This window comes from Eschrichtius robustus, chromosome 19, assembly GCF_028021215.1.
Source record: "Eschrichtius robustus isolate mEscRob2 chromosome 19, mEscRob2.pri, whole genome shotgun sequence".
In the NCBI taxonomy this organism is placed as follows: Eukaryota; Metazoa; Chordata; class Mammalia; order Artiodactyla; family Eschrichtiidae; genus Eschrichtius; species Eschrichtius robustus.
The window spans coordinates 37,118,668-37,141,993 of NC_090842.1; the positions used below are offsets into that span (position 1 = coordinate 37,118,668).

The 23,326-nt window shown below is 36.6% G+C and overlaps 1 protein-coding gene across 3 annotated transcripts in view; it reads left to right on the forward strand.

Annotated features, from left to right (window-relative positions):
* The window catches only part of ITFG1 (integrin alpha FG-GAP repeat containing 1), a 258,894-nt gene that overhangs the window by 158,028 nt on the left and 77,540 nt on the right, over positions 1-23,326 (forward strand). For all 3 annotated transcript variants that reach the window (XM_068529142.1, XM_068529143.1, XM_068529144.1), the window contains exons 11-12: positions 16,737-16,887; positions 18,431-18,539. In XM_068529142.1, the coding sequence (XP_068385243.1) occupies positions 16,737-16,887; positions 18,431-18,539 (260 nt within the window). The remainder of the gene's footprint in view (positions 1-16,736; positions 16,888-18,430; positions 18,540-23,326) is intronic.

Here is a 23,326-nt window from a genome sequence, read left to right on the forward strand (position 1 = left end):
GGGCAGCACGGATTTCAGAGCAACAACTCAAAAACAATTGTTTCATTTTTTTAGAGAATTCCTAATGGGCTTACTTTGTGTTTCTTCTTAATTTGTTTTTCTTCTATGTGTAGAACTGACTTTCTTAAGGTTTACACAGAAAGACATATCCCCAAATTGAAGCTCTTTTCCTTCCATGTGAGCCTAGGCTGATAATGAAATTGGGGAATTAAGAGGAAGAGAGTTAAGGACAATCTAGAAGAGCAGAACTCACTGGATAGAAATGACTAAACTGAACCCACAAGCTCTAAGAGCAGCCAGGGAGAAAATCAAACTTAAAGTTAAATGATCCGTCAGCTACCTTCCTTTTTTAATGAGAAATAAGACAGATGCACACAGCTTATTAACAATAACAATTTAAAATATCCCAAACTTTGTCACGTGGTAGCTTATCAAGAAAGAACACCGATTTTATAGCCTTGAAGAGAAATTAAAACCAGCCTCAAAAGGCTGCACACTAGATGTGTAAATATTGGCCTCTTCAGAGAAGTGGCATCTGATATATGCACTTTACATGTTATGTCACTTAAACATTTCCCACAGATATTTTCTGTGGGTTAAAATTTTCTGCACACATTGTGTGAAATGGAGAAGACAAGTGTCAAAACCATAGAATTGTACTTTCTTTTTTTTTTTTTTTTGGCCTTGCCACGCAGCATGTGGGATCTTAGTTCCCTGACCAGGGATCGAACCCATGCTCCCTGCAGTGGAAGCGTGGAGTCCTAATCACTGGACCACCAGGGGATTCCCTATTTTTTATTAACAGCTTTACTGAGGTATAATTCACTTGCCATACAAGTCACCCACTTACTATGTACAATTCAGTGGCTTTTAGTATATTCACGGAGTTGTGCATCTATTACCACAATCAATTTTGCAACATTTTCTTTACCCTAAAAAGAAGCACACCTGCCTTAAGCCATCACTCTCCAATCTCACCATCCCTAAGAAATGACTCATTTTCTATCAGTTTTGCCTGTTCCTAACATTTCATATAAATGCAATCATACAACACATAGTAATCTATGACTGACTTGTTTGACTTAGCATAATGTTTTCAGGGTTCATCCATGTGGTAGCGTGTATCAGTACTTCATTTCTTTTTGTTGTTGAATAATATTCCATTGTATGGATACACCATGTTTCATTTCGTTCAGTTGGTATATATTTGGGTTGTTTCTACTTTTTTGGCTATTATGAATAACAGACCTATGAACATTCATATACAGATTTTTCTGTGGACATGTTTTCATTTCTCTTGAAATATACCTAGAAGTGGAATATACTTAGAAACGGAACTCTTTGTTGAACCATTTGAGGAACTACCAGACTATTTGCGAAAGCAGCTACACTATTTTATATTACCATCAGCTATGTATGAGAGTTCCAATTTTTGCATAAACTCACCAGTATTTGTTATTACCTGTCTTTTTTATTGTTGCCATCCTAATAGGTGTAAAGTATTATCTCATTGTGGTTTGCAGTTTCCTGATGACTAATGATGTTGAGCTTCTTTTTCTGTGCTTAATGGCCATTTGTATATCTTGCTTGGATAGTTGTCCATTTTGATCCTTTGCCCATTTTATTTTTAATATTTATTTATTTATAAATAGTTATAGTCTTAGTTACAGCACATGGGCTTTTCACTTCATTGCAGTGCACAGGCTTCTCTCTAGTTGTAGCACGTGGGCTCTGTAGTTGCGGCACGTGGGCTTAGTTGGCCCATGGCAAGTGGAATCTTAGTTCCCCAACCAGAGATCGAACCTGTGTCCCCTGCATTGCAAGACAGATTCTTAACCATTGGACCACCAGGGATCTTAACCACTGGACCACCAGGGAAGCCCCCTTTGCCAATTTTAAAATTGAGTCATTTGTCTTTTTATTGTTGAGTTATAATAACTCTTTATATATCCTACATAAAAGGCTCTTGTCAGATACATGATTTACAAAATTTTCTCCCATTCTGTGGGTTGTCTTTTCACTTTCTTGATGGTGTCCTTTGAACCACAAATGTTTTTGTCTTAACAATGTCAAGCTTATATTTTCTTTTATTGCTTGTGTTTCTAGTGTTTTCTCATGAAGGAGTACCATATATTTTTAATAGCTTTATTGAGCCTTAATTGACATAGAGTAAACTTTACATATTTAAAGTGTGTACATTGACAAGTTTTGACATATACATACACCTGTCGGAGTCTGTTGCCCACATATTATTTGGGATATTTGTTTTTTATGATTGCATTTTGAAAGTTCTTTATATACAAATCCTCTTATTACAAATATTTCCCCTCATCTGTAGCTTGTCTTTTCATTCTGTGAACACTGTCTTTCAAAGGACAGAAGTGCTTAATTTTGAAAAAGTCCAATTTATTGATTTTTTCTTTAATAGATTATGATTTTTAGTGTCACATCTAAGAAATTTTTACCTAGTTCAGTCACCAAGATTGCCTCCTATGCTTTACCCTCGAATTTTTATAGTTCTACATTTTACCTGGAGGTCTGTGATCCATTTTGAGTTAATTATTCTATATGGTGCAAGATAAGGATCCAAGTTCATTTTTTGGTAAATTGTTCCAGCACCATTTGTTAAAAAGACATCCTTTTTCCACGTAATTGCCTTTGATCTTTGCTGAAAATCAATTAACCGTATGTGTGTTGGTGAGTATATTTCTTCACTATTCTGTTCCAATAATCTACTGTCCATCTTTGCAGCAGTACCACATGCTTTAATTACTGTTGGTTTACAATGAATAGTGAATTCAGGTAGTGTAAATCCTCAAACTTTATTCTTCTTTACCAACATCATTTTGGCTTGTTCTAGGTCCTTGACATTTTCTGTGAATTTTAGGATCAGTTCATCAATTTCTGAAAAAAAAAAAAAAGTCTACTGAGATTTTGATTGATATTACATTGAATCTGTAAGTCAATATGGAGATAATTGACATATTAACAATATCGAATCTTCTGCCCAGTATCAAGTCTTCTGCCCATGACCACTGTGTGTGTGTATGTGTGTATGTCCTTTCATTTTATTTAGGTCTTTAATTTTCTCAGGAGTGTATTATAGTTTTCAGTGTACAGGTCTTATTCATCTTTTGTCAGTATGCAAGTATTGCATTTTTTATTGCTTTTGTCACTCGTACATTTTTATTGAAATTGCTGATTGTTGTTTGCTAGCATACAGAAATACAACTGACTTTTGTATATTGATCTTGTATTCTGCCACCTAGCTCTATGTACTTATTAGTTCTAGTAGGTTTTTTTAATAGATATTATAGGATTTTCTAAATAGGTGGTCAGATAATTTATGAATAAAGACTGTTTTTCTTCTTCCTTTCCAATCTTGTTGCCTTTTCTTTGTTTTTCTTGCCATTTACAATGACTACAACCTGTAACTCAATGTTGAATGGATGTGGTGAGAGCAGACATCATTGTCTTGGAGGAACAGTGATCTTAGGAAGACAACATTCAGTCTTTCACTATTAGTATGATGTTCAGTGTACGTTTTCTGTGGACACCCTGTATCATGTTGAGAAAGTTCCTTCTATTCCTAGTTTGCTACAATTATGGATCAGGAATGGATATTGGATTTTGTCATATTTTTCTACCTTTATTGAGATGATCATATGGTTTTCCTTTTTAAATTTATTAATCTAGTGAATTGAACTGATTTATTTTAAAATATTAAAGCAACTTTGCATTCCTGCAATAAACCCAAGTTGATCATGATTTTTTATCTTTTTATTCTATCTGTAGTCTTCAATTTGCAAGGTAGTTAGTTCACTGAAACATGTCCATATCAGAATCATGTCATATCTTTACATGGTTCTCTGGTTATCATGAAGCAAGATATGTATGAGTTTCAGTGAACACTGTACCATGCAAAGCAAGATCTGACTCTACTGTTGGATTTGATTTTCTAGAATGTTGTTAAAAATTTTCTCATCTGTGTTTGTGAAGAATATTGGTCTGTAGTTTTCTTATAATATCTTTGTCTAATTTGATGTGTAATGTGGCTTCTTAGATGAGTTGGGAAACATGTCTCTCTCAATTTTCTCAAGAGTTTGTGTAGAATGGGTATTATATCTTCTCTAAAAATTTGGTAGAATTCATCAGTGAAGCCATCTGGACCAGGGGTTTTTCAGAAGGCTTAAAACTGTAATTTCAATTTCTTTCTTTATCTTACAAATGAGCTTTGGTCATTTGTGACTTCCAAGGATTTTGTTCGTTTCATCTAACTTGTCTATTATATTGGCACAAAAATTTTCATAACATTATTATCCTTTTAATATCAGTAAAATCTGTTGTGCTGTTACCTGTCTCATTCCTGTTATTTGTACTTTGTATCTTCTCTCTTTTTAGTTTTTTTAAATGGCCATTCTGGTTGGAAGTTTATCAGTTTTAAAATTGTTCTTCCCAAAGAACTGGCTTTTGGTTTCATTGATTTTTCTCTATTGTTTTCTGTTTTCTATTTCTTTGCTTTCCTCTATGTTATTATTTCCTTCCTTCTGCTTATTTTAAATTTTATTTGCTCTTATACTTCAGTTTTTTAAGGAAGAAAGTGAGATCATTGATTTGAGATCTTTCTTCTTTTCTAATTAAGTGTTTAGTGCTATAAATTTCCATCTAAATACTGCTTTAGTGACATACTGCAAATCTTGATATGCTGTGTCTTTATTTTCATTCAGTTCAAAGTACTTTGTCATTTCCCTGTGCTGCACTGAACATTGTGGTACATGTCTCTTTTTGGATTATGGTTTTGTCAGGGTATATGCCCAGTAGTGGGATTGCTGGGTCATATGGTAGTTCTATTTTTAGTTTTTTAAGGAACCTCCATACTGTTCTCCATAGTGGCTGTATCAATTTACATTCCCACCAACAGTGCAAGAGGGTTCTCTTTTCTCCACACCCTCACCAGCATTTACTGTTTGTGGATTTTTTTGATGGTGGCCATTCTGACCAGTGCGAGGTGATACCTCATTGTAGTTTTGATTTGCATTTCTCTAATGATTAGTGATGATATTGAGCATCCTTTCATGTATTTGTTGGCAATCTGTATATCTTCTTTGGAGAAGTGTCTGTTTAGGTCTCCTGCCTATTTTTGAATTGGGTTGTTCGTTTTTTTGATATTGAGCTGCATGAGCTCCTTGTATATTTTGGAGACTAATCCTTTGTCACTTGGTTTGTTGGCAAATATTTTCTCCCATTCTGAGGGTTGTCTTTTCATCTTGTTTATGGTTTCCTTTGCTGTGCAAAAGCTTTCAAGTTTCATTAGGTCCCATTTGTTTATTTTTGTTTTTCTTTCCATTTCTCTAGGAGGTGGGTCAAAAAGGATCTTGCTATGATGTATGTCATAAAGTGTTCTGCCTATGTTTTCCTCTAAGAGTTTTATAATGTCTGGCCTTACATGTAGGTCTTTAATCCATTTTGAGTTTATTTTTCTGTATGGTGTTAGGGAGTGTTCTAATTTCATTCTTTTACATGTAGCTGTCGAGTTTTCCCAGCACCACTTACTGAAGAGGCTGTCTTTTCTCCATTGTATATTCTTGCCTCCTTTATCAAAGATAAGGTGACCATGTGTGTGTGGGTTTATCTCTGGGCTTTCTATCCTGTTCCATTGCTCTGTATTTCTGTTTTTGTGCAGTACCATACTTTCTTGATTACTGTAGCTTTGTAGTATACTCTGAAGTCAGGGAGCCTGATTCCTCCAGCTCCATTTTTCTTTCTCAAGATTGCTTTGGCTGTTCGGGCTCTTTTGTGTTTCCATACAAATTGTGAAATTTTTTGTTCTAGTTCTGTGGAAAATACCATTGGTAATTTGATAAGGATTGCATTGAATCTGTAGATTGCTTTGGGTAGTATAGTCATTTTCACAATATTGATCCTTCCAATCCAAGAACATGGTATATCTCTCCATCTGTTCCTATCATCTATAATTTCTTTCATCAGTGTCTTATACTTTTCTGCATACAGGTCTTCTGTCTCCTTAGGTAGGTTTATTCCTAGGTATTTTATTCTTTTTGTTGCAATGGTAAATGGGCATGTTTCCTTAATTTCTCTTTCAGATTTTTTGTCGTTACTGTATAGGAATGCAGGAGATTTCTGTGCATTAATTTTGTATCCTGCTACTTTACCAAATTCATTGATTAGCTCTAGGAGTTTTCTGGTAGCTTCTTTAGCATTCTCTATGTATAGTATCATGTCATCTGCAAACATTGACAATTTTACTTCTTCTTTTCCGATTTGGATTCCTTTTATTTCTTTTTCTTCTCGGATTGCTGTGGCTAAAGCTTCCAAAACTATGTTGAATAATAGAGGTGAGAGTGGGCAACCTTGTCTTGTCCCTGATCTTAGAGGAAATGGTTTCAGTTTTTCACCATTGAGACCAGTGTTGGCTGTGGGTTTGTCATATATGGCCTTTATTATGTTGAGGTAGGTTCCCTCTATGCCTACTTTCTGGAGAGGTTTTATCATAAATTGTTGTTGAATTTTTCAAAAGCTTTTTCTGCATCTAATGAGATTGTCGTATGGTTTTTATCTTTCAGTTTGTTAATAATGGTGTATCACATTGATTGGTTTGCGTATATTGAAGAATCCTTGCATTCCTGGGATAAACCCCACTTGATCATGGTGTATGATCCTTTTAATGTGCTGTAGGATTCTGTTTGCTAGTATTTTGTTGAGGATTTTTGCATCTATGTTCATCAGTGATATTGGCCTGTAGTTTTCTTTCTTTGTGACATCTTTGTCGGATTTTGGTATCAGGGTGATGGTGGCCTTGTAGAATGAGTTTGGGAGTGTTCCTCCCTCTGCTATATTTTGGAAGAGTTTGAGAAGGATAGGTGTTAGCTCTTCTCTAAATGTTTGATAGAACTTGCCTATGAAGCCATCTGGTCCTGGGCTTTTGTTTATTGGAAGGTTTTTAATCACATTTTCAATTTCAGTACTTGTGATTGATCTGTTTATATTTTCTATTTCTTCCTGGTTCAGTCTCAGAAGGTTGTTCTTTTTTAAGAATTTGTCCATTTCTTCCAGGTTGTCCATTTATTGGCCTATAGTTGCTAGTAGTAATTTCTCATGATCTTTTGTATTTCTACAGTGTCAGTTGTTACTTCTTTTTCATTTCTAATTCTGTTGATTTGAGTCTTCTCCCTTTTTTTCTTAATGAGTCTGGCTAATGTTTTATCAATTTTATTTATCTTCTCAAAGAACCAGCTTTTAGTTTTATTGATCTTTGCTATTGTTTTCTTCATTTCTTTTTCCTTTATTTCTAATCTGATCTTTATGATTTCTTTCCTTCTGCTAACTTTGGGGTTCTTTTTGTTCTTCTTTCTCTAATTGCTTTAGGTGTAAGGTTAGGTTGTTTATTTGAGATTTTTCTTGTTTCTTGAGGTAGAATTGTATTGCTATAAACTTCTGTCTTAGAGCTTCTTTTGCTGCATCCCATAGGTTTTGGGTCATCATGTTTTCATCGTCATTCGTTTCTAGGTATTTTTTGATTTCCTCTTTGATTCTTTCAGTGATCTCTTGGTTATTTAGTAGTGTATTGTTTAGCTCCATGTGTTTGTATTTTTTACAGATTTTTTTCTGTAATTGATATCTAGTCTCATAGCACTGTGGTTGAAAAAGATACTTGATACAATTTCAATTTTCTTGAATTTACCAAGGCTTGATTTGTGACCCAAGATATGATCTGTCCTGGAGAGTGTTCCATGAGCACTTGAGAAGAAGGTGTATTCTGTTGTTTTTGGATGGAATGTCCTATAAATATCAATTAAGCCCATCTTGTTTAATGTATCATTTAAAGCTTGTGTTTCCTTATTTTTTTTCATTTTGGATGATCTGTCCATTGGTGAAAGTGGGGTGTTAAAGTCCCCTACTATGATTGTGTTACTGTCGATTTCCCCTTTTATGGCTGTTAGCATTTGCATTATGTATTGAGGTGCTCCTGTTTGGGTGCAGAAATATTTACAATTGTTATATCTTCTTCTTGGATTGATCCCTTGATCATTATGTAGTGTCCTTGTCTCTTGTAACATTCTTTATTTTAAAATCTATTTTATCTGATATGAGTATTGCTACTCCAGCTTTCTTTTGATTTCCATTTGCTTGGAGTATGTTTTCCCATTCCCTCACTTTCAGTCTGTATGTGTCCCTAGGTCTGAAGTGGGTCTCTTGTAGACAGCATATATACAGGTCTTGTTTTTGTATCCATTCAGCCAGTCTGTGTCTTTTGGTTGTAGCATGTAAACCATTTCTATTTCAGGTAGTTATTGATATGTATGTTCCTATTACCATTTTCATAATAGTTTTGGGTTTGTTATTTTAGGTCTTTTCCTTCTTTTGTGTTTCCTGCATAGAGCAGTTCCTTTAGCATTTGTTGTAAAGCTGGTTTGGTGGTGCTGAATTCTCCTAACTTTTGCTTGTCTGTAAAGGTTTTAATTTCTCCATTGAATCTGAATGAGTTCCTTGCTGGGTAGAGTAATCTTGGTTGTAGGTTTTTCCCTTTCATCACTTTAAATGTGTCCTGCCACTCCCTTCTGGCTTGCAGAGTTTCTGCTGAAAGGTCAGCTGTTAACCTTATGGGGATTCCCTTGTATGTTATGTGTTGCTTTTCCCTTGCTGCTTTTAATGTTTTTTCTTTGTATTTAATATTTGATAGTTTGATTAATATATGTCTTGGCATGTTTCCCCTTGGATTTATCCTGTATGGGACTCTCTGCACTTCCTGGACTTGACTTTTTCCTTTCCCATGTTAGGGAAGTTTCCAACTATAATCTCTTCAAATATTTTCTAAGACCCTTTCTTTTTCTTTTCTTCTTCTGGGACCTCTGTAATTCGAACATTGGTGTGTTTAATGTTTTCCCCAAGGTCTCTGAGACTGTCCTCAATTCTTTTCATTCTTTTTTCTATTCTGCTCTGCGGTAGTTATTTCCACTATTTTATCTTCCAGGTCACTTATCCATTCTTCTGCCTCAGGTTTTCTACTATTGATTCCTCCTAGAGAGTTTTTCATCTCATTTATTGTGTTGTTCATTACTGTTTGTTTATGCTTTAGTTCTTCTCAGTCCTTGTTAAATGTTTGTTTTATTTTCTCCATTCTGTTTCCAAGATATTGGATCATCTTTACTGTCATTATTCTGAACTCTTTTTCAGGTAAACTGCCTATTTCCTCTTCATTTGTTTGGTCTGGTGGATTCTTACCTTGCTTCTTCATCTGCTGCATATTTCTTTGTCTTCTCATTTTGTTTAACTTACTGTGTTTGGGGTCTCATTTTCGCAGGCTGCAGGTTTGTAGTTCCCGTTGTTTTTGTTGTCTGCCCCTAGTAGGTGAGGTTGGTTCAATGGCTTGTGTAGGCTTTCTGGTGGAGGGGACTGGTGCCTGTGTTCTGGTGGGTGGGGCTGGATCTTGTCTTTCTGGTGGGCAGGACCACGTCTGGTGGTGTGTTTGGGGATATCTGTGAACTTAGTATGATTTTAGGCAGCCTCTCTGCTAATGGGTGGTGTTGTGTTCCTGTCTTGCTAGTTGTTTGGCATGGGGAATCCAGCACTGGAACTTGCTGGCCATTGGGTGGAGCTGGGTCTTAGCCTTGAGATGGAGATCTTTGGGAGAGCTCTTGCTGATTGATATTACATGGGGCCGGGAGGTCTCTAGTGGTCCAGTGTCCTGAACTTGGCTCTCCCACCTCAGAGGCTCAGGCCTGACACCAGGCTGGAGCACCAAGACTCTTTCAGGCACATGGCTCAGAAGAAAGGGGAGAAGAAAAGAAAGGAAGAAATTTTAAAATTTTTTAAATTATTAAAATTAAAAAAATAATAAAATAGAGAGCAACCAAACCAATAAACAAATACACCAATGATAACAAGCGCTAAAAACTAAACTAAGATAAACATAAAAATCAGAAACAAATCAGCCTCAGACAGCAAACCCCAAGTGTACAGTTGCTCCCAAAGTCCACCGCCTCAATTTTAGGATGATTCGTTGTCTACTCAGGTATTCCACCGATGCAGGGCACATCAAGTTGACTGTGGGGATGTAATCCACTGCTCCTGAGGCTGCACGGAGAAATTTCCCTTTCCCTTCTTTGTTCGCACAGCTCCTGGGGTTCAGCTTTGGTTTTGGCCCCACTTCTGCGTGTAGGTTGCCCTCAGGCATCTGTTCCCCGCCCAGACAGGAGGGGGTTAAAGCAGGGGCTGATTAGGGCCCTCTTGCTCACTCAGTCCAGGGAGAGGGAGGAGTACGGTAGTCATAATTGGAATGCAGGGCGAGCCTGCGGCAACAGAGGCCACCATGACATTGTAACAGCCTGAGGTGCACCATGTGTTCTCCCGGGGAAGTTGTCCCTGGATCATTGGACCCTGGCAGTGGCGGGCTGCACAGGCTCCTGGTGGGGGTGGGGGAGTGTGGATAGTGACCTGTGCTTGCACACAGGATTCTTGGTGGCAGCAGCAACAGTGTTAGCGTTTCATGCCCGTCTCTGGGGTCCGAGCTGATAGCCACAGCTTGCGCCCATCTCTGGAACTCACTTAAGCAGTGCCCTGCCTTCTGTGTGCACACAGGGAAGGAATCCCCTCTCCTCAACACCCCGAAACAATGGTCTCTTGCCTCTTAGGCAGGTCCGGGCTTTTTCCCAGACTCCCTCCTGGCTAGCTGTGGTGCACTAGCCCCCTTCAGACTGTCTTCACACAGCCAACCCTAGTCCTCTCCCTGGGGTCTGACCTCCGAAGCCCGAGCCTCAGCTCCCAGCCCCCACCCGCCCCGGTGGGTGAGCAGACAAGCCTCTCAGGCTGGTGAGTGCTGGTCGGCACTGATCCTCCGTGCGGGAATCTCTCCGCTTTGCCCTCCGCACCCCTGTTGCTGCACTCTCCTCCGTGGCTCCGAAGCTTCCCCCTGCCCATCCCCCGTCTCCGCCAGTGCAGGGGCTTCCTAGTATGTGGAAACTTTTCTTCCTTCACAGCTCCCTCCCAGAGGTGCAGGTCCTGTCTCTATTCTTTTGTCTTGTTCTTTCTTTTTTCTTTTGCCCTACCCAGGTACCTGGGTGTTTTCTTGCCTTTTGGGCAGTCTGAGGTCTTCTGCCAGCGTTCAGTAGGTGTTCTGTAAGAGTTGGTCCACATGTAGATGTATTTTTGATGTATTTGTGGGGAGGAAGGTGATCTCCATGTCTTACTCCTCCACAATCTTGGAGGTCCCCCCTCTTTGAGCCATTTTAATCCTGTCTCCAGTATCTCTTTATTTCTGCCTCTGCAGTTATCAGTGCCAGAGTTCCTCTCGGCAGGTCCATTGTTGACATAGTCATAATCCTCTATCTGTACATCACTTTGAGGGTGCTGATCATTAAGAAGTCTTGACCTTTTCCCAGACCCCCTCATGTATTTTAGGCATATCCTATAATGCTAGCTAATGCCTAACACAGTGCCTGGAACTGCTCACAGATTCCTCCTCCAGAACTGCTCAGGTGGCAAAATGTTTCACGTTTTGAGGTGAGAATTGAGGCTAGCTCAGTATTTGCGAAATAGTTTGGAGAACATTAGTATCCCATGTCTTGTTAATGCTTGTTCGAGTTACAGGACTCTAGGGATATCTAAGGCAGATTCATCTTCTGAGGCTGACATCACAGAAAGTAACCCCCCCTTTTGACAAAATAGTCCTTCACAGCACTGTCTGGAGGACTGGATAATGACATTTTATTCCGTTGGGAATGCTGTTCTTCTTCACCACGATGCGAGAGGTGCGGGGCTCTCACGACCCAGGCCACCCAGCTCTCAGATCTCTTCCAGAACAGCCCCCGGGGCAGTTGCGGCTACTGGGGCACAGACACAAGCAGCGGGTGATCAAAGCCTGCAGCTCCCGCCGGGCGCTCTAGGCAGAGACCAGGGCAAGCCCCAAGCCAGGCAGCCGGGTGAACAGACGTAGAGCATGGAAAATTCCTGAAGGCACATGCTCCTTGTGCGCTGAGGGGCTGCCTGATTTCTTCTTTTGCTCGTAGATTATTTAATGGTGTTTAATTTCTAAATATTTGGAGATTTTCCAGATATCTTCTATTGATTTCTTTTTTTCCTTTTTTTTTTTTCCAGCTTTCTGAGATATAATTGACATATAGTGACATTGTGTAAGTTTAAGGTATACAGTATCATTTGATATATGTATATATTGTAAAATGTTTACTACATTAAGGTAGTTAATATCCTTTATCTCACATAATTGCCATTTTCTTATTCTTATTGTTATGGTTAAAAACATTAAAGCCCTACTCTCATAGCAGCTTTCAAGTATATAGTACAGTATTGTTAACTATAGTCATCATGCTGTACATTGGATCCCCTTAACTTAATCATCTTATAACTGAAAGTTCATGTCCTTTGACCGACATCTCCCCATTTCCCCCACCCCTCAGCCACTGGCAACCACCATTCCACTCTCTGTTTCTATAAGTTCAATGTTTTTAGATTCCACATACAAGCGATATCATACAGTATTTGTCTTTCTGTTTCTGATTTACTTCACTTAGCATAATGTCCTCTAGGTTCATCCATGTTGACACAAATGGTAGGATTTTCTTCTTTTTTTAAGGCTGAATATTCCAGTGTATGTATATACCACATTTTCTTTATTCATTCATCCATTGATGGACACTTAGATTGTTTCCATATCTTGACTATTGTGAATATTGCTGCAACAAACATGAGAGTTCAGATACCTCTTTGAGATCTTGATTTCACTTCTTTTCAATATGTACCCAAGAGTGGGATTGCTGTATTATATGGTAGTTCAAATTTTAGTTTTTTGAGGAAACCTTACATTTTACATCTGTTTATGTCATTAACACCATACTGTGTTGTTTAATTATCAATTATCTTTAAAGAGATTTAAATAACAAGAAAATCTTTTCTGTTTGCCTACGTATTTCACATTTTCACTGCTGTTCACTCCTTTGTGTAAGTGCAGATACTCATCTGGTGTTATTTCCATCTGACTGATGGACTTCCTTTAACATTTCTTATACAGCATGAGAAGAATATTGACATAAATGAGTATATAAGTATTATTAACCTTTTAGTGAAAGAAACCATAAATTTTAAAAACAATAAAAGGCTGGGGTGAAATGTTTATAACATATCAGAGTAATAATAACAGCACATATAATAATAACAGCAGATATTGAAAGTGTGTTGTGCTATGTACTGGGCACTATATTAAACCATTTACCGTGTATTTTCTCATTTAATCCTTACAACAGCCATTTGAGGTAATGTACCGTTGGGTTTTTTTTTAATTTTTATTGGAGTATAGTTGCTTTACAATGTTGTGTTAGTTTCTGCTGTACAGCAAAAGTGATTCAGTTATACATATACATATATCAATATTTGATATGGTATATGAGGGAAATCTTTTTTTGATTTCCCTCCCATTTAGGTCACCACAGAGCATTGAGTAGAGTTCCCTGTGCTATACAGTAGATTCTCATTAGTTATCTATTTTATACATAGTAGTGTATATATGTCAATCCCAATCTCCCAGTTCATCCCACCCACCTCCTTCCCGCCCCCCTTGGTATCCATAAGTTTGTTCTCTACATCTATGTATCTATTTCTGTACTGTTTGTACACTCATTTTGCAAATAAGAATATGAAAATAACAGGTAGGGGCTAATGTCCCTAACAATCAGAGATCTAAAAACCAATAATTTAAAAAATTTAAGTGCCAATTCTTAGAAGAAATATGAATAGATAATAAACATAAAAGTAACACTCAGCTTCTCTCATATAATCAGGAGAATGAGATAATTTTTAAGCTACCCAATTGGCAAAAATAAGAAGTAGTGTTACTAATATTGGCAAGATATGAAGAAGGATATACTTGTACACTACTAGAGGTGTAAATTGGTACATTTTTTTAGAAGGCCATTTAGCTTTACCTATTCACATTTAAAATATGCATATCCTTTGACCAGATGACTTCACTTGGAAATCCTTATACAGATTCTCAAGGAAAAATAACGTGTGTGTGTGTGTGTGTGTGTGTGTGTGTGTGTGTGTGTAATGGGGAACAGTTGAAGACAACCTGATTATCAATAGCAGGGTGTTAAAACGAATGATGGCATAGCTGTATAATGGAGTAAGCATTGAAAGGAATGAGCATGTAGGGAAACAGGCAGTTTGATGGGCTGCTGCTGGGGGATATAAATTGGTACAACTTCTCTGGTGGGAATTTTCAAAATACATTTCAGAAGTCCTCATTCAGGTGGTATCCCTTTTCCCCATGTGTATGCTATGTTATTGAGTGGAAAGAAAAAAGTTGCAGAATAATATGTATAGTAGAACCCAATTGGGTTTGTTTGTTTTTTTTTTTGAAGGATATATGTACTTAAATATTTGTATGTTCCCAGAAGAAGGTTTGTAAAGATGCACACCAAGTTGTTAACAGTGATTTTCCCTGGAAAGGAGGAGTTCAACTTTTTAAATGTCTCTATTACTTGAATTTTATAATAATTTTTGCAATAGTTTTGAAAAAAAAAAAGTTTTTAAAAAGTTATATTGGTTGTAATTGCCAAAAACACATAGAGCAGTTGACTTAAAAGAAGCAAGACTGTTTCTCCCCAAGGGTTTCCAAACCAAATGAATCAGAATTCTTTCTTCCTGGGCTTAAACGGAATTTTTTTTTTTATAGTTAAGATGTTGGGCTCTACCTGTAAGGCTCAGTGGAGTTTAAAAGAACTGAAATTTTATAGACCCCATGTTCCAGAGTATAATACCAACCTGTTTAGTGAGCATTCAGACAAGAACCGTGGTGCATGGCATTTATAATCTTTACAAACTCATATCAAAAATTAAAATGACAAATTATGCAACTGCAGTTAGAGTTTTTGTTGTAAGTTATGTTGTGTGTTTGAAATTATGCCCAGAGTTATAATACAATAATGAAATCCTTTCATCCCTGTTGTGAAAAGGGAAACCAGTGGCAAGTGATCACTCAAAACGTTGCCAGTGTGATGCATTGGTTATAAAAGATTATAGAGGGCTGCCTTGGGAATTCCCTGGTGGTCCAGTGGTTAAGACTCAGTGCTTTCACCGCCTTGGGCCCAGGTTTAATCCCTTGTCAGGGAACTAAGATCTCACAAGCTGCATAGCATAGCCAAAAAAAAAAGAAAGGCCACATTAATCACTGGTTCTCATGTTTTTGTATAGTCTAATAACAAAATAGAGTGTTCTTCATTTCTGTGAAATATCTAGTAAAATTGTTTAGCTAAAAAGGTAGGATGGGTAAATTACCTGGAAAAAGTATTACAAATTAGAATTTTAAAATCAGTTATTAGGCAGGAGACAAAGAAGAAATCATTATTCCTTCTAGTGGAATAACACTATTACATGTTAGGCCTTGATCAAAGCCACCTCAAAGTTTTCCATGTAAATGTTATAATCTGGGAGTTTAAACTATTTGTGTTGGAATTTTTTATCTAGAAAAATAATGTGAAACCAATCATATGTCAAGTACATCAAGGAAATTGAATATTTTGCATATGTTTCCTTACTCTGTTGAACACTGAAAAATTTACCTTTCTTATAATAGAACTTTTTTTTCCTTTCCAAATTGCCCAGACCCAAAGTAATATCCAAAGTAATATTTTCATATGGAAAAAAAGAAATCTGTCTTTATAGTTTTATTTAAAATAATTATTAGAGAAAATTGAGCAGTAATAAAATTTAAGCTTTTTAGCTTATTATTTTCTATGTAACATAGAGGGACCTGAAGGAATGTAAATATTAGAAAATGCCTATAAATAGGAGCCATTACATCAAATCACACCATTTACAAAAGTTACTGCTACATTTAAAGAAAATATTTTTATATGGCATGGTGTTGCACTACATAAGTAAGAGTGATGATAATACAAACACTTTTACTAAGATCTAGGTGGATGACAGGAATTGTTCTAAGTACTTTGCACGCAGTATTTCATTTCTTTTTTACAACAATTCTTTAAGTACTCATGTTACTCAGTTTACAAATAAGGATCTGAGTCTTCAGGAGGTTAAATAACTTGTTTAAGGTCACATAACTGCTAAATGACAGAGCCAGAATTTGAATCCAGGTAGTCTGGTTCCAAAATCTAAACTCATCACCACTTTGCCTATAGAGTAGGATTCAAAAGGGAGGACTTCATAGCTATGCAAAGTACAACACTTTTTTTTTTTCTCTTTCATCTGAGAGGTACTCAGCAATATCTACCCTACTGTCCGTTTGGGAAGCTCAAATTGTATCATTGTAGATTTACTGCTTTGGGTTTACAAGACTTGGGGATGTCAGGAATCTCTATTTAAAATGCAGATTTTTACCTAAGGAGTTATACAGATCTAAAGGGATGATGACAGTGTCCAGGAACTCAGTAATGAAACACAGGGTCGATGGCTGTGGAGCAGCAAGGAAGGGCGGAGAGATGGACTTGGAAATCACAAAAGAGGAGAGAGGCCAACAACCGACTCACCTCAGGATTTTTGCCAAAGGCTGAAAAACGATAGCCAACAATTTAAGTTTTTTATGGCTCAGGACAATAATTAGTAAGATGTAGGGATTTTTTTCATATTACTTCATTGTATACCATTTACCATCTCTTTGATTCTAGCAATTACAGCATAGCTGATGCTACTTCAGCATTGATATGTTATATTAACTAAATGCCATTGCCTTTGTCTCACAGCAATCAGCAGGCCTTTTTACTGGAGAATGTCCCTTGTAATAATGCAAGCTGTGAGGGGGCGCGTCGTATGTTTAAAGTCTACTGGGAGCTGATGGACCTAAACCAAATCAGAGATGCAGTGGTTGCCACCTTCTTTGATATTTATGAAGATGTGAGTTCAGAGCTCTTCTGTGTGTTTGGAATCTAATTGCCGTCCACCTTATCTCACTTTCACCCTATTTGACCAGAAAATGTAGATGAGATAATGAAAGAAAATGAGTCAATTAAAGAAAGCTCCTTTTAATGTTAAATGACGGAGGGAACACATTTATTGATACCACTGACTGATCAGTACAGTGAAATATGAAAATGATTTTATCTCATTTTATGCTTGTTTAGATTAAACCACTAGAGAATCATGCTCACAGCAATTGTGCATGTGCACGAGTAGAGAAAAGAACAGCCAACACATAACAGACCCTTAAACCTGCACAAGATCACAGAAGGATGGGTTCAGTGTGTACTCTCTCTTAACCTAGTGAACTAGAGTTGGCATCTATTGCCACAGATTCTTGTGACTGTCTTCTGTTGCCAGGTGGCCTGGGAAAGGCGCTCAGGGCCCTGGTTCTCTTCTTTCTAATGTCAAAAGCCAGTTTATCAAGTGCTTCTGGGCATTTTTGAGGGAAAATAGAATCTTCCAAGCTGTTTTGTTCTTTAAAAGAAAGCCAGTTTATCACTCAGAAAAATAATAAATTCTGATAAAAATGTGTTAAATTCCAGAGTTAATATGTCACAGTATATCCTTGTAAAATAATTTGATTATTTTAAAACATTAAATCTCCATCAAGACATTATGTCCAACCCTAAGCCCGGTTGGTTGGTTTGTTTTTTTTTATAAGAGGCTAATTCTCAATTATATGAATTATCCAAGTCCTTATTTTCCTCTGTCTCTCTGCTACCAAATCTTGTGTTCGTTCACTTTTCATAAGCAATTTCCAAGCATAAAAGTAATTGGTAAAAATATCACAAGAGGGAAAATCAAGAGAATTAATTACAAATCAATTAATTTCTGTACATAAAAATATCATAAATGAAATTTAAAATTGTGTTTAAATCTGGGAAATAAATTAGCTATGAAAGAATTAAATAATTAATATTCTTAACATAGAAAGGGTTTATTCAAACTGACCAAAAACTCCCACTGGAAAAACAGAACATTATTAAGGCAATTTACAGAAAAAACACAAGTAGCTGACATATGAAAAGATATGATAAATGATGAACCTCATTAAGAGTCAGCAGAATGGAAATTTAAATGAACACACCTTCTTTACCCCCAATAAAATTAACAAAGCTTCCCACTTTTTTAGGAAAAAAAAATAATGGGAGCCAGGGCAGATGAAAAGGTACCTTCTTTCTCTGATGACTGGAAACACTTTGGTAGTCCATATCACAGACCTTTAAAAATTCATGCAAATATGACTGGAAGGAAGTACAAAATTCTAACAGTTATTTTCAGAGATTAAAATTATAGGTGTTTTTCGTTTTATTTATATTTTAATATTCAAGTTTTTATATTTTTAATATTATTTTTATTTTAAACATCAAGTTGAATAAATAAGGTTTATATTTACATGGTAAACATATCATGCATTTTCATCATTTTTTTCATTCAGTCTAGTAGTTTGTTCTTACCATTTTTATGTTTTTTCCAGGGAATCTTGGACATTGTAGTACTAAGTAAAGGATATACAAAGAATGATTTTGCCATCCATACACTAAAAAATAACTTTGAAGCAGATGCTTATTTTGTTAAAGTCATTGGTGAGTATTTGTTTTATATGTTTTATTATTACTATTAAGTATTAACATTTAATTTTTTTTAACATCCTTATTGTAGTATAATTGCTTTACAATCGTGTGTTAGTTTCTGCTTTATAACAAAGTGAATCAGCTATACATATACATATATCCCCATATCTCTTCCCTCTTGCGTCTTCCTCCCTTCCACCCTCCCTATCCCACCCCTCTAGGTGGTCACAATGTACCGAGCTGATCTCCCTGTGCTATGTCGCTGCTTCCCACTAGCTATCGGTTTTACATTTGGTAGTGTATATATGTCCATGGCACTCTCTCACTTTGTCCCAGCTTGCCCTTCCCCCTCCCCATGTCCTCTAGTCCATTCTCTTGTAGGTCTGTGTCTTTATTCCCCTCCTGCCCCTAGGTTCTTCATGACCTTTTTTTTTTTTTTTTTTTTTTTAGATTCTATATATATGTGTTAGCATACGGTATTTGTTTTTCTCTTTCTGACTTACTTCACTCTGTATGACAGACTCTAGGTCCATCCACCTCACTACAAATAACTCAATTTCGTATCTTTTTATGGCTGAGTAATATTCCATTGTATATACATGCCACATCTTCTTTATCCATTCATCTGTCAATGGACACTTAGGTTGCTTCCATGTCCTGGCTGTTGTAAATAGAGATGCAGTGAACATTGTGGTACATGACTCTTTTTGAATTATGGTTTTCTCAGGTTATATGCCCAGTAGTGGGATTGCTGGGTCATATGGTAGTTCTATTTTTAGTTTTTTAAGGAACCTCCATACTGTTCTCCATAGTGGCTGTATCAATTTACATTCCCACCAACAGTGCAAGAGGGTTCCATTTTCTCCAGCATTTATCGTTTGTAGATTTTTTGATGATGGCCATTCTGACTGGTGTGAGGTGATATCTCATTGTAGTTTTGATTTGCGTTTCTGTAATGATTAATGATGTTGAGCATTCTTTCATGTGTTTGTTGGCAATCTGTATATCTTCTCTGGAGAAATGTCTATTTAGGTCTTCTGCCCATTTTTGGATTGGGTTGTTTGTTTTTTTGATATTGAGCTGCATGAGCTGCTTGTTAATTTTGGAGATTAATCCTTTGTCAGTGCTTCATTTGGAAATATTTTCTCCCATTCTGAGGGTTGTCTTTTCATCTTGTTTATGGTTTCCTTTGCTGTGCAAAAGCTTTTAAGTTTCATTAAGTCCCATTTGTTTATTTTTGTTTCTATTTCCATTTCTCTAGGAGGTGGGTCAAAAAGGATCTTTCTGTGATTTATAGCATTTAATTTTGTATTCTCTCTGTCAACACACATTTTCCAAAGAGTAAAACATGCTCCTACGTAACGTATGTACAACTCTCCAAAGCAGATGGTCAGCTTCAATGCAACATTACCACCCTGTTCAAATTTTGCCAACTGTCCCAACAATGACTTCTTTCTTTCTGACCCAGAAGTCTGTCGAGGAATACCTACTGTCACATCTTCTCCAATCTGGAACAGTTCCTTTTCATGTTCTTATCAGTTTTAAAGAATACAGGCCTTACATTCTGTAGGATAATCCTTTTTCTTCTTTACCCAGCTCAGGATACACATTCTTTGCAGAAACTCCACTACATGGAATTTAGTGGAACCGATGCTGTGCCCTCTCAGTACATCAAATCAGTAAGCACGTGATGTTGACCTGTCCCACCACCCTGGTGATAACCTTGATCATCTGGTCATCTTGATGACTACTAGGTTTCCCCACCTTAAATTCACTATTTCCCCCTTTGTAATTGATTAGTATTTTGTGGAGGGGTATTCTGATATTACTTTAATATACTTTTCCATATCAAATTTCTACCTACCAGCCTTAGAGTCCATTGACAGCTCCTGCCTGAATTAACCATCTATTTGATAGGTGTCAAAGAGTGATTCTATTTCCAACACCCCTGCATTTTTTAGTTGGCATTCTACTCTAAGGAAGATCTTTCACGTATCTCATTTATCAGTATAGATCTGTGTATTTGTATTTTATTCAATAAATAATATAATTTCTTTTAATGTTAAAATTGTTCCCGGTGAGGGCAGTAGGAGCTCCTTCAGGCTGGCTCTTTTATCTTTTTGACATGTGCTCTGGCAAAACAAGATATTCCAGGTTCATCTTTTACCTCCTTTGCCCTAAGTCTATAATCTGATCTCTTTCTTCAAGGAGCCCTGGTTCCTTTGAGTAGAGGATGGTATTTTAAAACCCAGTTCTGGGTGCTCAGTGTGCTCGTTGCTACTGGGCTGTTATTTCTTCTAGGTTTTCTCAATGGACAGAACTAAGAAATACAGGTAATGTATCACACACACACAACACACAAATATACATACCTAAAACTATTTTATATATATTATATAACAATGAATTCATACCATTACTTCTATTTCTAATCCAACACAACATTTCAAGGGTTCCTTCTAATCTTTTCTGTTTGTAGACATCTCCTCTAACTCCCATTTTCCTCAGTATAGTTACCTATTTGTTCATTGTTACCTGTTCCCAACCATGCAAGCCATCTACCATCTCCTCCACCTAAGACTTATGTTCATCGTAGAGATCCTGTACATGTTTTGTTAAGAGTATGCCTAAGTATTTTATTTTCTTTGATGTGATTATAAATGTTATTGTGTTTTTAAGTTTAGTTTCCACATGTTTGTTTTTAGTGTATTGAAATACAATTGATTTTTGTTTGTTAATCTTGTATACTGCAAACTTGCTCAACTCACTTATTAGCTCCAGGAGGGTTTTTTTAGATTCCGTGGGATTTTCTACATACAAAATCATGTCATTTGCAAAGAGGGACAGTTTTATTTCTTCCTTTCCAATCTGTGCCCTTTTTTTTTCTTTTTCTTATTCATATTCTAGGTAGAATTTCCATTGCTATTGATATGTTGAATAAGATTGGTGAGAGTGGGCATCCTTGCCTTGTTTCTGATTTTAGGGAGAAAGCATTCCATCTTTCACCATTAAGAATGACATTAGCTTTTTGGAAATGCTCCGTATTGTATTAAGGAAGTTTCCCCTATTTCTAGTTTGCTGAGAGTTTTATCATGAATTGGTGTTGAAAGGTAACTGTTTTTGTGTCACTGTTATTATAGTTGATATCAAGACAGCCATATCTGTTCATTTGTGAATGAAATGACACAGTATTTCGTATAAATGTTTATTACAGTTTTGAAGCGGTCATAAATAGCTGAACACAGAAAAGCGACAGAATAATGAATGAGTGTTGAGAGATTTATTTTGAGAAACGAAAATGACACAAAATGTAATTTTCTTTTCTAACCAGCAAATTCACTATTATTTGAATGAACTAAGAGTAACTCCCCATCTTCATTACTACTGCAGCCACAGAATACTGGTATTATGAGTCTAACCATTTCTGTACTTTTTATCCATATGACTGTCTCCTGTTCTTTACGATTTTGAAGGGGGTATTATTTGGCTATTTCAGAGCTGCTCAAGAGAAAGTAAGCTTCTTTAAAGAATTAAGTAAAGATACAACAAACTACTTGAAAATGAAATGACATGTCTGAGGTTTTTCTTTAATCCAGGCAAGTGGGAAATGGAGTATAGGTGAAATGACTTTGGCCATGTGTTGTTGACAGTTGAAGCTGTGTGAAGTATGAGTGGGATTCCTGATACTCTTCTTTCTAATTTTGTTTACGTTTGAAAAATTACACGTAAAAATTTTAAAAACCCAAGAGTCTCTTGAGAGTCCGTGGCCTGTAACTTCCTAACCTAAGTCAAGGATGGGTATCACTGGGTAGCACTGCCGTCACCTTAACAGTATCCCAAGGAAAGTTTTCTCCAAACATCACCAAGCTCAGACCCAGAGATAGCCAATTTGGTGTAGGAAGTTTTAGTTTTAGAAAGCAAGATAACTTTTCACTTATGGATATTAACGTAAGTATTAATAACATGCTTTACAGAAAGGTCATGGGAAACGAGATAATTTAGAGCAATCATTTGTGAAAAATAACCTTCTAGTTGTCTTGAGATGCTCTTCCACTCTTTCCTTTGATTGTTACTTGTTTTCCTTAAGCAGACAGTTACTAGTATATAATTACCCTTTCAAAGCCATCTACAATGTCCAGAGTTGATTTTGCTCTAAAGTAACTGTTACTGTAATGCTCAAACCAGCCTATGTTAAATGTCACTGTCTCAGTTAAGGAAATTTGGGTACTTAAGCTTCTGTATGTGGCTAGGGAAAGGTAATACTATCCTTCTGCCTGTTCCCTCACTGATTTCCACAACACCACAGATCTACAGAATGCTCTTCACACAGGGGACTCTGTGTGTTGCAGAATTGGAGGGGTTCCCTAGCTCACCTGAATCAGAACTAGCTCCTAGCTCTAATTGTTTTCTCTTATTCCTGTCAGATACATTAGAGGTTCTGCATTCTCATTCTACTAGTACTTAACACAAATTTCTAACAAACATATGTGAACCTGTATTTCCTTGGATTTTTAAAATTGTAACAGTATCTTCACCTTTCACTACCCAAATAAGATGAGACCTTTCAAAAGCTTTTATTCCCCTGCCTTCTTCCAGATTTTGTTGAAATAATGTGGAAGTTTATTTCTGGATGACTGATTTGGTAACAGTTACAACCATGTTATCAATGCTTATTTAAACTTAACAAGTTTTACTGGCTTTATTGTCACCATTTACATATATACCACATCTTTACCTTTCTTCACTCGAATTCCTATTTCTTTTGATGGAATGCTTCCTCAAGAGATTTTCAGAAAGTT